Source organism: Rissa tridactyla, chromosome 6 (genome assembly GCF_028500815.1).
Source record: "Rissa tridactyla isolate bRisTri1 chromosome 6, bRisTri1.patW.cur.20221130, whole genome shotgun sequence".
NCBI classification, from domain to species: Eukaryota; Metazoa; Chordata; class Aves; order Charadriiformes; family Laridae; genus Rissa; species Rissa tridactyla.
In genome coordinates this window covers 23061345-23076260 of record NC_071471.1, presented here as the reverse complement: position 1 = coordinate 23076260, position 14916 = coordinate 23061345, and the positions used below count along the sequence as shown (strand labels likewise).

The 14916-nt window shown below is 37.0% G+C and overlaps 1 protein-coding gene across 7 annotated transcripts in view; it reads right to left on the bottom strand.

Moving 5' to 3' along the window:
- RHBDD1 (rhomboid domain containing 1) overlaps nucleotides 1-14916 on the bottom strand; it is a 46546-nt gene that overhangs the window by 3382 nt on the left and 28248 nt on the right. The window contains exons 8-9 of one of the 7 annotated variants that reach the window (XR_008466974.1): nucleotides 8187-8298; nucleotides 6050-6119 (exon numbers count right to left, since the gene is read on the bottom strand). The exons of 4 other annotated variants lie outside the window; for them this stretch is intronic. Coding sequence is in view for 2 of the 3 variants with exons in the window: in XM_054205269.1 (XP_054061244.1) it covers nucleotides 8246-8298 (53 nt within the window). In the remaining variant the exon portion in view is untranslated. Of the gene's footprint in view, nucleotides 1-6049; nucleotides 6120-8057; nucleotides 8299-8397; nucleotides 9487-14916 lie in introns of those variants that run through there. 2 more of the 7 variants (XM_054205269.1, XM_054205270.1) reach the window with 2 other exon arrangements.

Genomic DNA, 14916 nt, shown 5'->3' with positions numbered 1-14916 from the left:
GTCATGCAAGAAAGTTTGTACGAAAGATCACTGTGATTTTTTTTTTGATGGTATATAATATCTGGGGTGAACAAATGGAAAAGAAAATCAGCAAGGGCTTTTCACAGTGTTATTTACATATAACTATAACATGAATTAAAACGCCTCATATTTTCTTTATACTTTGACTTTTGATGGGTATACTTTGAATATAAACACTAACAATAGCTGAAAGATATAAATTTTGATATATGAAGACCAATATAGTCAAGACCCTACAAAAGACCCGTACAGGGTCAAAATGGTACTGTAATGCTGACGTTTGATTTATTTTTTTAATCATCATAATCAAGAAAACATTTGCATTTTTTAAAAATTCTTTTCTGTTGTGACATTGTCAATTAAATACCAAGGCTCCTCACAAAGACATTTCTCTTTCTGTATAGCATCCTTGGTTAGTTTTTATTTAAGACATCAGATACCACTTAGACAGTTAAGACAAGTACTGGCAGAGTCCCTATAAAATATGCTCAACACTTCAAATATAAATGTGCTTTAATAAGCACTAGAAATAGAAAGAGATGTTATTAAAAAAAAGATGCAAAATGCTCCTTTATATGTTGACTGAAAAATGAAAGTCTGACAAGGTATTTTGAAAGGCTTTATGTTCAAGAAAAGATACTAATTTACATCGAACAATATGCTGAGGAGTGAAGTTGTCTAAATGTGAAGGTTTAAATATATGTCTATATGTAAATTAGCCTGTTACCCAAAATAGTTCCCTGACACTGTTTTGTTTTTTTTTTTTTTTTAAATTACAATTAAAATGTTAATGAAATAACACCTTTACCTAATGAAAATATTTATAAGGCACAGTGTTCAGAAGTGGTAATTAGGCCACTGTTACTACTGAAACGACACCTGGGCTCCTGTGCAAGGAACAAACACAATCTTTTCCACACATCACCAAAACCCCTCAAGCCAGTGGAGTTTAAGATTGCATTTAAAGTATTTAAAAAACTGCAGTAACACCACATGATAGACAAAACCAAAGGATACAGTACAAAAGAGTTGGAACAAAACATTAACCCTTACACAGCATATTTTAAGATTAATTTTATTGTGAAGGAGAAGCATGTTCTGTGAATACGGAAGACTGAGAACCTCCGCAGCTTTCCCGTCCCTCTGCCTGGGGTTTTTTTGGTCACTGAGGTTTACAATTACAGTACTGGACCAAAACATGAAAATCACTGTAGTTGCAACTGCTTTAACTAAACCTGTATTACTGTAGTACAAATAAAGCTTTAATAACCTTACACATTTTCATCCACGTTAAATAAATACGCTTATCATGCCTAAAATACTTACTGGGGTTGGCATTAGAGCACATTACTCTGAACCCACCCTCCCCCATAGGCACAATGTATCAGGCACTGATTCAAAGCATGTCAAAATCGGAAATCTGATTAATCACAGCCCCACAGTCTGAAACGAAGGCAACAAGAGTGACTGACCTCCCTTTTTAACATATTTTTCCCCCCACTATGAATGAGCCAGCACCTCTCAGTTGAGAGGACCGAGAGCGTTTCGCACTCAAAGAGCAGAGCGACTCCCCGGGCTGGAGAAGCCAGCGCTGACACCGCGGGCGTCTGCCCGGCCTCGTCTCCTGGTCTTCCTTCAGCGCCTGATCGGCATCAAGATTTACAGGAGGAACTGCTGGTATGGTAACTGTAACAACAGCTTTGGAAAGGAGACTGTAAAACACTTCATGCTGAACCACGAGACCATTTTTACTAGTTAAAAAACTCAGCACAGATTTGCAGATTGTTACTCAAATTTGCACCCTTTTTTTTTTTGGGGGGGGGGGGGGGCGGGGGATTTAAACAATACAGAAAAATAAGAACTATTTAGCAGAAGTCTCCTCAAGTCAAAAAGATGTAATTACCCAGGGGAATCCCTCGAGAAATTATCGAGTTTATCATACTCTTTTCATTGTGGTCAAATTCCAAGTTTTGGAAACAAATTACTGGATGTTCAACACAGTCATTTTAAAAATTGAACTGCCCAATCTGGTAAGGCCAAAAGAAAAAAATTATCAATATAGGAGACTATTAGCCACACCTTATTGGATATTGGAGACTTTGCACTGAAAATTCTGCACCCAACATCGGTTCTTCTGATTCCTAAGAAAAACTTCTGGTTTATACCTTAAGTACTATTACCTGCTTTAATTCTTATAATTAACAGATTGCAAACAAACTACTCAGTCCTGAAATTCCTGAACTTCTGATACAGCAGATACTCATTGCCTATATCTTACTGAACGAAATTTCTGTTTTAGAACAAGAAAATATATTCTAAATTCTACACCAACAGCGACAGCACATAAACTCAACCAACAATAAATGCAAGGAGTTAAGACTGTCTTACTGGATACAAATCTTTCAGATGAAAGACTTTGCGATACACATATTTCAGTGCTGTTCTCATGCCATTCTGGGCACTACTAACTTACAACAGCTGATAATGCCCAAAACTTCCTTAAAGACTTTATGATAGCAAAAGGAAAACAAATATTTTAATGTGCCTTTTGGATTCATCTTTGAGAAGTTTATGAAGTAAACCCCAAAATTCCGTCACTGAACTGATGCTGAATAGTTCACCTCACTTAAAACAGGTCATTTGCAAGTAAAACGTTACTTCAAATTAAGTACTATCACACCGAGTATTTTTATAGGACAATCAGGAGAGCAATAGTTTATTATTCTTGTTCATTCTTCAACTAAATCACATTTTGTTAAAAGGCAAAATTGATAAAAAGTTGAATATTAAAAAAATCTGGCTTCTGTTGCTATATCCATCGCATGATATATTTGAAAAAAATAAGGCATAATCACAACACAAAATTTAAGACTTTTTTTATTCTTCCATATGCTATGGATGTTAAAGCACAGGCAGCAATTACTATAGCAAACAGCAGGAGTTTCTATTTTGGACATTCACAGCTCACATTATACCAAATCACCAACATAGTCAATCTCCAGAAGTGCCCTACCCACCAGAACCTCATTCTACTCACAAAAACAAACGTCAGGACCAGAAAAGATGGCAGCAAAGAGGCACGACTTGATCCTATCTAGGCTTAAGCCTTATCTTTTTCCAAAGAGCTCACATTTGAAGCATCGTTTTGAAAGATTAAATCATCTTGTAGTGAAAAGCAAAGAAGCTGGAGAGTATTACCTGCTGAATTGCTTTGAGCAATTCGGAGAGAGATGCTTGAGGAGCAATTTAATAGTCAGATAATACGACTTATAACCCATGCAGGTCCATAGGTTTTAGTAAAGGATGCCCAGGATGACAGCTGCAACTGGGCCAGTTTCTCGCCTTCAAGAAACGAAAAAAAAAAAAAAGAAAAAAGGAGAGCGCACATATTAGCTTGTAATATTACATTCACACTTTTAATCGTGCACATACGACTCCATTAGCAAGTAAGAAGGTGATTAAACAACGTGATCTTAGACCCTTGCACCGCATGCCGGTGGGGAGGCAGCAGGCGCTGGGTGGGTGCTCCTGCGGGGCGTGGGGACGTCGGTGGCTCACCCAGCAGATGGCACCGGAGCCACACAGGCCGCCACGGAAATTAGGACAAACTCCAGCCAACACAGCATTCCGCCTTGTAAGCAGAATTAGGGTTATTTTGAAACAGATGGGCTCTAGAGAAGCTGCTGCACTGAATATTAGAGTTGTTTATTGTCTGGCTGGTTTGAAACCCGGGGATTATTTGCCAGCACCTAGCAGTTTGTCTGTCACATCAGGTTTCATCAAAAGGCAAGCAAAGTGAAAGCCAGTGGAATACGTATATACTTTTTTTCTATACTAAGCCAGTCCTAAATTCATAGCTTAAGTTGCTATTGCATACACTGCTTTGCAGCAGAATGTCTGTCCTGACAAGACTAACCGCATAGCCAACATCTTAACCCTGAAGCTGAACAGCTAACACAGACAACTTCTATACAAGACTCCTCTAAATTTTGTCTATCTTCCTATTAAGTAAGATTTGTCTACTGTTGCTCTCATTTTATGCATCTGCAATACAACGCCGTCACCCTTGGACACACACAACACGCTTTGAGGCTTTTCACTGCAACAGTGGTCAGCTCAAAGCCACCTTCCCCGGATCTTTTTCACACATTCTCAGCACTTCAAATACTAAAATACAGTTACCTGATGCGTGATCTAGAAGAGCAGACAGGAAGAGGTGAAAAAAACTAACATCTTTAGCGACAACAATTCATCACATAGAATATTTCGATGGAAACAACAAAAAAAACAACCCAACACAAAACCAAAGAGGACAACTGTTTCCCCAAAGAAAGCACACAGGTGAATGGACATACTCCACATCACTGGAATTAAAAGTTCTAGCTGCATCAGTCTAACAGATAATTCTGAACCGCTCTTCTGAATGACATGTGAACCTCCAGCCACACTCACTGCAAAGGCAAGCAGACCCCTCCACAAAGCCTATTTCACAGAACCCCCAGCGACTGACCTGGCTGCAGCACAGCGAGCCTTGTTTGACAGCAAAGCAAAACCTCCGTAGCCAGCTGGCAGCATGAATGAGCCATCCATTCCATCTTCACCTACACACTGCGCTCTGATCATCAAGATCAGACATAAGGACAGTTTGGAACATGCCATCCTACCAGTGTAATAATAATACCTGTAGAACGTGTGTGAAGTGTGCATTTTTTGCTCCTCTGCATGAAATTCAGCATAAGGAAGAAAAATCCACTGTCATCTTACAGGACGAGCCAAACAGACAAAATCTCCATGTAGGGTTTTAGTTCCGCTTGCAATACAAGCCACAGAAGTGCCACAAACACACTCACTTGATTTTTGCTCCACTCTGAAGTGATGGCCTAAGCTTTAGGTTAGACAATAGGCTTTGCAAGAGAGTTTCTGTAAGTTTCAGGAAGAATTTCCCAAGCTTCCAAACTGTGAAAGTCTGACTAGTGGAAATATGCAATTAGGTCCTTGATAAATACTGCTGCTGCTAGATAAAAGAAGGTGAGTGCAGCAAATAAGCAGTGATGGTATTACAAAGCATGTCTGCACTTCTTTTTCATGCTAGCTGTAGTCGTGTTAAAGAAGAATCTAGAATATTCCAGTTAAATAGCTTACAATTTTCAGTATCGCTATCTGCCCTGGCACTAGGGAATGTGGTACCCATACAAAAAAACCCAAGCTATACAAACACTGACATACACAGAAAAAGAACAAACACTTCTCATTTCCAAAAAACTCTTACTTTTGTAGAAGCTTTATTGCAGAAGGTAATCCCAGACAAGCAATAATCTCTTTTCCACACAGTGAGGGGCATGCAGCTAACCAAAACAGAGAGAGCCCTGATCTGGATGAAACAGCTGGCTTGTACCAAGAGGAGAGCCCTTAACAGGTGCCTCAGATCTAATCATTTCACATCCAAGCAAACACAGAGATAATCCTGGCTTTGATTTTCCCAGCCTTTGAAAGGTGAGAAAGACAGCAAGTCTATACTTAGCAGAGCCAAGGTTCAGGTATTATGTCTTAGTTTGAAGCAAATGCATTGTGGGATTTCCTCCTCTTTTTCTTGAAACAATGGTTTTCTGCAGTCAACAAATTACTCAAAGACTGTTAGCTTAGGTCCTCACAAACGCAGGACTGTAATTGCTTCACTGCATCTTCTGTATTATCATTTCATTTGATTACATACCAGATTGCCAGCATCTGTACCTGTGTCACTGCCAAAAGAGTAAGAGAAATGCTGTATTCGTTGGCCTAAGAGCTCACACATCCGGCAAACTCTTCCAATCTTTCTAGCCACTGTTTCGAGTCTAAATACAGCTTACATAGTCAGCAAAGCTATGAAAGCTTCAAACCTTTCTTCTAGGAAATGCAGACAGTATAGAGCATCTGTCTCTCTACCTTAGGTAACCTTCCTCTGGCTCCTAAAAGGAAGGTTACTTTTCTCTTCCTGAAATGAAGAGAAGGAAAATATGAAAAAAGGTATGGGAAGATGAGCACATACAGAACCGTCCAGTAAAGACCTCCTCAAGAGAAGCGCTGTTGATGTCCTTTGGGGGTCCCAGGATGACAGCCTTCAAGAAATACATCAAGACTATTAGAATAGGTGCCAAAGATTTATAGTTAATTTATTGATACTACTAAGCAATAGTGGTTTGAAAATATTTGATCAAATGCCATAACAACTTAGAATACTGGCTTTCATTTATATCAGTTTCATATAATGTATTTCTTCCATAAGTAGTATAGCCCTGCTGACTATGTTACAACATCGGGTTGTAAGTTCACAAACTGCTCTTGGGGCTGCTACAGATTAGACAAAGTACTACATTGCTGTATTTGTGGTATACACCTGACTTACCTTGCCTTTTAATACAAAAATACCAACATTTAAAGTGTTCTATTTGAGAAAATGGGAGGTCCCTCAGTTTATAAACATCTAAACATGCAATTTTAATGCATAACTGACCAGATATTTTTGGTGCATGTGGAATTGGAAGAAGTAAACTGGAGGGCAAGGAGAAGCTAGATGCTCAGTGTCGCTATAGTTCTTTTATATCTTCCAGCCAATGAGTAGTTAAGCCTTAAGGCTAGTTTAACCAACTTTCTTCTGATTTATTGAGTTGTGCAGAGAATCCCAAGGAAAAGCAGTGCACATGCAACATCACTTTTCCTCCTCATACTTTACAAGGACTAGGAGGCATGGCAGGGGAGTTGGAACTAGATGATCTTTAAGGTCCCTTCCAACCCAAACCATTCTATGGTTCTATGAGTCTGTAAAGAGTTGAGGCAAACAAGACACTCACAGCAGCCTTTTCCCTGTTTTATGTTGCACTAGAAGCCAGACAGGAACTGCAGTTGGAAAAAAAAACCCTGTAAAATGGCAAATCTGCTTTTATTCTCTCATCTCCTTCCCTCTGCAAAATGCAGACACGCTATACAGTCTGACAGATTTGGCTTTTGGCACTTATCACCGTCCAATTTTTTCCTATCCAGCTCCAAGCAGACCACATTTAATAGCCTACGCTATTGTTTCTAACACTGCCCTTTAAGTTTCTGTCATTGTATGAAAGAATTTTGTCATGCTATGAACCAAACTATTCTTCCTGGTGCTGCTAACATTCCTCATCTACAGACTTGAGCATAGCAAAGTGGTAACGAAGAGAAATGGAAGTCCAACTACTGCTTCTGTGCTGTGCTTTGGAATGGCTGACAAATGAAAAATCAAATTAGCAGGAATTTAGTTGTGGCTAATGAATTTAGAAGGAAAGTAACATACAATTAATCCAGAGACAACTAGATCGTTAGAAGAGCAAGCGAGATCAATCTTGAACAACAAATCTTGATTGTTTTTAAAACAGATGATAAGACTGAGAAACACACAAACCCATTCCCTACAAAATGTCTGATATTTTGTTTTGGTTAGGAAAAGAGATGGCTAAGTCTTAATATGGGTACCTTAATCCCTTCATACATGAGGATTTTAAAATTTATTTTAATCACACTTCAAATTCTCATCTTTGCTGTATCCATATCACTAAAATAACAAACTCTTATTAAAGTAACAAAAGTTGTTAAAAGCACATTGGTAACATTTTTAGAGACCATCAGTCCTGCCTCAGAATAAGCCAAAAGCTACTGCACACTCGGATCATGCGTTTGCAACTCAACACTATAACGCAGAAGTAAGAGGATACAGAACCACAGAACGGTTCGGGTTGGAAGGGACCTTAAAGATCACCTAGTTCCAACCCTGCTTCCCTTGGTTGGTTTGTTAGTGCGTATTCACTAGTGTTTCGACATATTTTCCAATTCCATCCTCCAAATAATATTTAGACATTCATTACTTTATGAAATTACTTTGTGACCTGTATTTTATTCTCCTGGACTGTTTTTACAGTAAGTTGCACAGACCAAGTAAAGAACACTGTCAAAAATACAGTGAAGTAAAGCACTAAAAATGAAATCTAAGGCAAGGAATAGAGCAAGAAGAAAACAAACAGGATAAGGAGTTACATAAAATAGAACCGAAAAGGATGAAAGTTTCTCCTGGCAAAAAGAAGGAATACATGCAAATGAAATTTCATCACTGCTACACAGTTGCTTACGGTTATGAAGTTACTCACAAGTTATGTCCTTACCAGTGTTTTAACATGCCTATTCTTGGCAAATATTTTTGTGTGATGTTACAGTAATTGGTTCAATGCTTCTGAATTGTAAAGCTCACAGGGAAGTTCTGGTCCTTTCTGGATCCTAAAAACGAGACCAGTGAAAACCCCAAACACAAAGCTCCCCTGCTCAATAGTTAAAAAAAAAAAAAGAATAGTTACATTTCATTGATTATCATTAAATACTTTAATAAAAAGTCCCTTGTTTGATATTGCTAATGTGCTTGATGACTTGGTAAAAAAATGAGCATAAAGGTCACATAACAGAGTCACACTAGAAGACTTTTTCTTTCTGAAACCCACCTCATATTCCTTTTTTTTATAGCTTGACTAAACTGTTTTTAAAAACTAGCTCAACTAAACTGGTTTAAAATAATTTAGCTGGTATCTTTCTCATTCCCTCAGAGATTGCTGTGCAGCCTAACACAGTTAGCTACTAGGAAGATATCCTTGCAGTGTTCTGTGGTATTCTTCTTCCTTGGTCATTAAACCCTCTAAAAATTCTTTTCCAAGTTGTCAGGTCTTTCAAGTTCTTTAACTAAATCTATGTGTAATTTGTAGCTTAAAGTGATCTGATTGTAAAATGAAGCATGATTTGTTGCTAGAGCCATAGAAACCAGAGCTAGAAAGAACCTCAAATGATTACCTAGTCCATCTTCATGGCACTTGTCACATTCATGAGAAACCTTGGTTTAACCTTAAAACCCACAAAATTCTTTGCTAATTTATGCCATTACTTATCATTATTAACACCTAACTTAAATTTCCACTGATGAAGTAACATCCTTTATTTCCTGTTTTATAAATTGTAATAAATATACATTCTCTTCCTCTCTGCAGATACTTTTAATGTATTTGAAGATTTGTGTATTACTAGATATCTTCTACCTCCTATCTCATAAAATATCTTCTTTTCAGTTGTGTTTTCTAGATCCCCACTTAATTCTTACTGCTTTCCCCCTCTGATGCTCCAGGCGCTTCCCATCCTTTCCAAAAGGAGAGCTAAAAACTTGATGCAGTGCTACATAGAAGGTCTCATTAGTACTGAAGAGCACAGAAGCATGTTTGCAGATAACATGCCTATTCGCAGTGAGGCAAACGTTACAGAACATGACATTCTTCGTCCATGTTATGTCATTGGTTATACCTACTAGCATGCAGAATACCAAACAGAATTGCTTCCTTCTTTTTTGAGACAGCCTTCCAATCTGTCAAGGTAACTCTTAATTCTCATCCTGTGTTCCAGTGTTTCTGGATACTCATCTTCAAATAACTGAAAAAGTAAAAAGTGCTACCTAATGAGTCTTAGTAGATCCAAAATCCTGAATACCATCAGGACGAGAAATAATTTTGGCAAATTATTTAATTATAAACAGTAATTCCTTTATTTAATAAGGCAAGTGGGCTTTGGTTTTCCATTTAAAACTGTTGTTAAAAGCTATCCAGAAACTGAACCGGTTGTTTGGGTTTTTTTTCAACTACATTTTAATTTTCATCCAAACATTGCTTCACATTAAGTTGATTTAAAAAGTACTAAATAAATGCATTATTCATCCTTTATAGTATCATCAGTCATAGAAATGTGTTAAAAAACTGACTAAATGAATGCTTAAGCTATGTAATTGCTTGAATGAATAACAACAAAAAGTACCAAGTTATGCTGATCTGAATCACCATTCTTCCCGCTTTGAAAAAATACACTGAAAGCTAGATTTAAATTATTTCAGGCTCGTCAAGCCTAGGTGCTAGCCACACCGTTTCATGTACTACAGGATATAAATGGTACTACATATCCTCTGCCAAGTCACTGAAAGACTTGACAAGTGCAGACATTCACCACCACCTTGCAACGCTCTGTGAGCCACATCTGAAATACCTAACTGAGCTATGATGGCTAATGAATCCTTTGCAGAAAGGACCGTATTTGTCCGTACTCAAACTTGCTGAATGTAACTAACTGCATTAGCAAAACTTCTTGAGCTAATGAAACTAAGGCTTTTTGATCAGAGCTGGCTCATGTCCAAACAGCTTTTGGGGCAAGCTGAGCTTGTTCACCTATGTCAGCAAGATTGCACAGCTGTATTAGAGTGAATACGAAAGACAATCGTCCCAAATATTCCTTTTCAGCATAATCCTAAAACCTACTGCTGCAGACTGACAACAGCAGAGAATCTATGTAATGCTCAAAATAATTAGATTTATTTTTAGATGCAAGCTAGAGACTCCAGACAGAAAACAAAAAGTATAAAATACAGTTGGCCTTAGGACCACAAGGATGCAGCCACGATGTTTGCCAACAAGACATAATATGGAGTATATATTTTTCTTGAAACTACCAGAAATGACTGATTTACTCAGTCAGACATCAGAAAAATGTTCAGAACATCATTTTTAAGAGAGTCCCAATGAAGAAAATGTAGGCTATACCTAGTCTATAGAATTAATCCAATGATAAAACAAGAGTTAAAACAGTAAATCAGGGGTAATTCCAAGATTAGGAATATTCACTGACCTTAGTTTACCACTAAAAGCATCCCCAGACTAAGTTTGTTAACATTCATAAGAATCTTAGTATATATAAAATCACATTTGGAAAAAAACCACACCACTTTGTTTTTCCTTTACTGCATTTTTGCTTGGCTAACAAAGATGCACAACAACAAAGACTCCAAACAATACCCATTTCCCAATGTCAAGACTAAGAAACCTGGACAGACAGATGGAAACACCAATGCAGACTAAAGCCACTCCACAGCAACTACTACTTTCTCCCAAGTGGAAGAGAGTGCTTTTATGTAGCCCACACACAGCTTCTTCTAATTATGCCCACAGCTGTTAAGCAGAACTGCCTGTTCTCCAGCAAGGTGACCCTGCCAACCCCACTGTGAAAGAACAACATTTGTTCCTTTGAGAAAGAGTTCAGTTTACTGGGGGGGGGGATAAAAAAAATCCCGAGACCACTAAGTAAGTCAGTGAAAAGACTCCCATTTGTATCACTGAGTCTTGGATCAAAACCCCAAGAACAGCCTCTACGTCCATATGCAAACCATGCTTTAGTAATAGATGTAGTGGGAATGTAAGAAAAACATCTCTAGCTACAGTAAAAGATTTGACTATTTCTTTAATAAAGTGTTTTCTTCCTATTTCAGTTTTCTTTGGCAGGTGAAATTTTTGCAAGGAAACCATCCAAAAGAAAGCTGCATTGGCAGTACCTTCAAAAATGTTCGCATATTTAGAAAGTCACAGGAAAAAAAAAATCAGCATTCTGTATATATTTTAGCATGAAAATCTGAATAAATACTTTTTGTCAGTACTATATCCAAAACACAGAGCAAAATAGTCTTGAAAAGCACGATGTACTGGGATGTCAAGCTGAATTGGAAGTTATGTTCTAAGTTATTCTCATCATACTAGTATCACAATGCTTCAATGATTTCTATTTTTAAAATGTTTCACATTAATAAGTGCAAACACGTTATCACCCATATGGAATGAAACCCTACTTTTAAATTAACAGTGTCTGTCTTTTTATCCCTATAACATATAACTCAGGAAACACTGCATCCGAGCAAGCCCAAAACTTTAGGCAATGTTGTATGCAACAATGGACAGAACTTTTTCAGGAAAGGCAGATGAGAGAAATGGGCAACAGAGTCCCATTCGTTTGCATACCAAATCTTTATATAAATATACTTTGGATCAAAGCCTGGGTTCTTTTAGTGATACTTTAGCAAAACACACCTTAGCTCTTCCAGTTTACTAATAAACTGTTGAACTACTTTTCTTCTGTATGCAGAAGTTTCAAAGTCAAGAGGAAAAGGACGCACACAGAACTCCTGAATAATGAGCACGAAGGGAAATAGAAAAAGCAAAGAACGAAACTACTAAAGACCATACAAACAGTTTGCACATTTTCTAGTGTTGATTTGTCCATCAAAAGCATTCTCTTAGTGCATTTTCCTCCAGATACCTGAAGGAATGCTCTCCACACACTCAAAGGGAATAGTGCCTCTCCTAGAAGAATGCCAAATTGTCTGTATGGATTCATGTACAGTAATAATAATAATCCTAAAGGCAGGAGAAATGAAGAAAAATGTGTAGCACTGAGGACAAGAGGAAGAGACAATGGAAATAAAGGAGAAACTAATTTCCCCAGTTATGCTAATTCTATGGAAGTCTTTACACAATTTAAAATCTTGAACACGCTATCAATATTGAACAAAACCTTTATCAAGTACCCCCCATGTCTCTTCTCGAGCCAAGTACAATTAGTCCTGTTACCTGGGCTTTAGTATCTGAACCCAGTTAGCATTGCTTTAAAAAATAAAGTAAAAAAAAAAACCAAACACAAAACCCCCACCAAAATCCTCAAAATTTAGGACATTAGTGCATTCTTCTTTTTTTAACCACAGAGACTAAAGGAAACAATTATTCAATACTAATACTAGTACTAATACAAATACAAAACCCAGTATTTCCAAAATACTTATGCACTACTTAAAGGCACACAGCAGTATCTTTAAAGGTCAAGTTTGTACAAAGCTTAAAACAACTACTGTTACATGCACTGTAGCATTTCAGAAGGAATTAACTAAACCAAATTTTTGATTTAAGATCTCTAATCTAGACCCAAAAAAATACAGCTTGTTGACACACAAGTACTCGAGACCTGGATTTGAAGGAATCACCAATTTTGGTTGTCCATCCCACTAAACTTCCCCCTACTGCACTACTACTGAAGGAGAAATAGTTGAACTACGAACAAAGATGCTTCCGAGTTCTCAATTTTCAGCCCAATATTTTTCATCCAGTACAATATTTTTTCGGCAAAGTTAAATGAACAGCAGTTTAGATAACAAAGAGCGGTAACTGCGCTTCACTTGTCTGAACCTAACCTGTTTGCCTGTGCAGATGGAGGGTTTTCAACAGAATGATTTCACTGCTTTACAGAACTACTCTTTACACCACGGTATTTCGTAGGTGCTACTTGGCTGCGGTTCTGTTTTAAAAGATAAACCTGTGGTGAAAGGTTTAGTGTCTTTAGATAACTCATGTATAGGACTATAGAAGAGTTTAAATTTGATGCATGTCTTAGCACAAATTAGTTTTCAGTTGTGGACAATTGATACCAGGAAATTCTGCACTACGCCACTGATTCTTTTAATACCTTAGTAAAATATGAACACAGTAATTTATAAGAACAGATCAACATTACAGATCCATTATTGTACATTTTGTGGCCTAAAACCCTAATAAATGCATTTGTCCAACTGTGGAAAAAAATTAATTGAAATTACTGCAATATTTTTTGTCCAAGCTACAGAGCAACTGTGATGGTTTAACTGTCATAGAATCATAGAATTGTCTACGTTGTAAGGGACCTCTCAGGTCATTGAGTCCAACCATCTACCTAACACTGACAAAAAACATCACTAAACCATGTCGTTAAGCACCACATCTACCTGTCTTTTAAATACCTCCAGGAAATATTTTTTTTCATAGTTGGAAAAACAAAAGATTAATAAGGAAAGAGAGCCCTACATTTTGATTGTGCTACCTGTTTTTACATCCATTTAGCTGTCTGTTTCAAATTATTTTATGTAATTTTTAGTCACATGTACCTGTTTCATGATCCATGTAATTGGAAGCAACTGTGAATGTCATGCTTTAGGGAAAACTGCATTGCATTCAAAAGACAGTGCTCACTCAAGCTAATCATTTTTCAAACTAACTTACAGGGAAGAATATCCTAACTGCTCATTAGCACAGTAAATTTCATTTCATCCTTTGTGTCACTAAAACATGTATGATCAATTACATGCTATACATTAGTTTCTTTGTGAAATAAGGCATCTGCCTATAGGCAAGCTTAACCTTTAAGCAGCTTGTTTAAAGAAATATTTTAAGAGTTCAGCTCTAAAGTCTTGCTTTTCCAAACTAAGGTGCTCCTGCAGGTAGAAGAAAAAGGAGCAAAATTAAAGCACTCCTGTGAAACCACTGAAAACAACACCAAAGTATATTTGAAACAATATACGATGATACATTTTCCTGTTTCACTTATCTCTGAGGCTTAAAAACTGTAACTAGGGCTGAAAACAGACACTATCATAGTCTTAAGACTTGGTATGCCAGTTATCTACCACTGAGATATACTTAGATAGAGATGCTATTTAAATTCTATCTCATGTTTCATCAGAGGGCATTCTCCAAATAAGAAAATATTTCCTCTTAAAATTGAAAACTTATCTTTGTCTAAAAAAGCAGACAAGGAATACTTACCTATAGTGATGTAGATTTAAGGCTACAAATGAAAGTTGCAGGTGTTCCACAGTGATATATGAATGCCTTTAAAGTGTGTACTATCTAGTTATTTATAATTTTGTCATTGTTATTTGTATTCTGTTTCAAAAACCATAAATATGGCTCATTCTCACATAACATTTCAAAGTGCTTAGTATTAAAAACTTTGAAGGATTTCTTTCTCAAACTCAAATGTTAGAAGTGATGTAAGATGAAACGTACAAGCGACAGTAAAATAAAAAGTATCTCTTACAATAAAGCTCATTTTAGACGTATTCCTTCCCAAAGGAAGTACTTACATAGGACAACATATTAATATGACTTTGTTAATTTTTAAAAATTAAAGACAGCATGAACAGTAACTAATTAGCTATCTTCTGCTGACAAACCAGATGGACTAAAT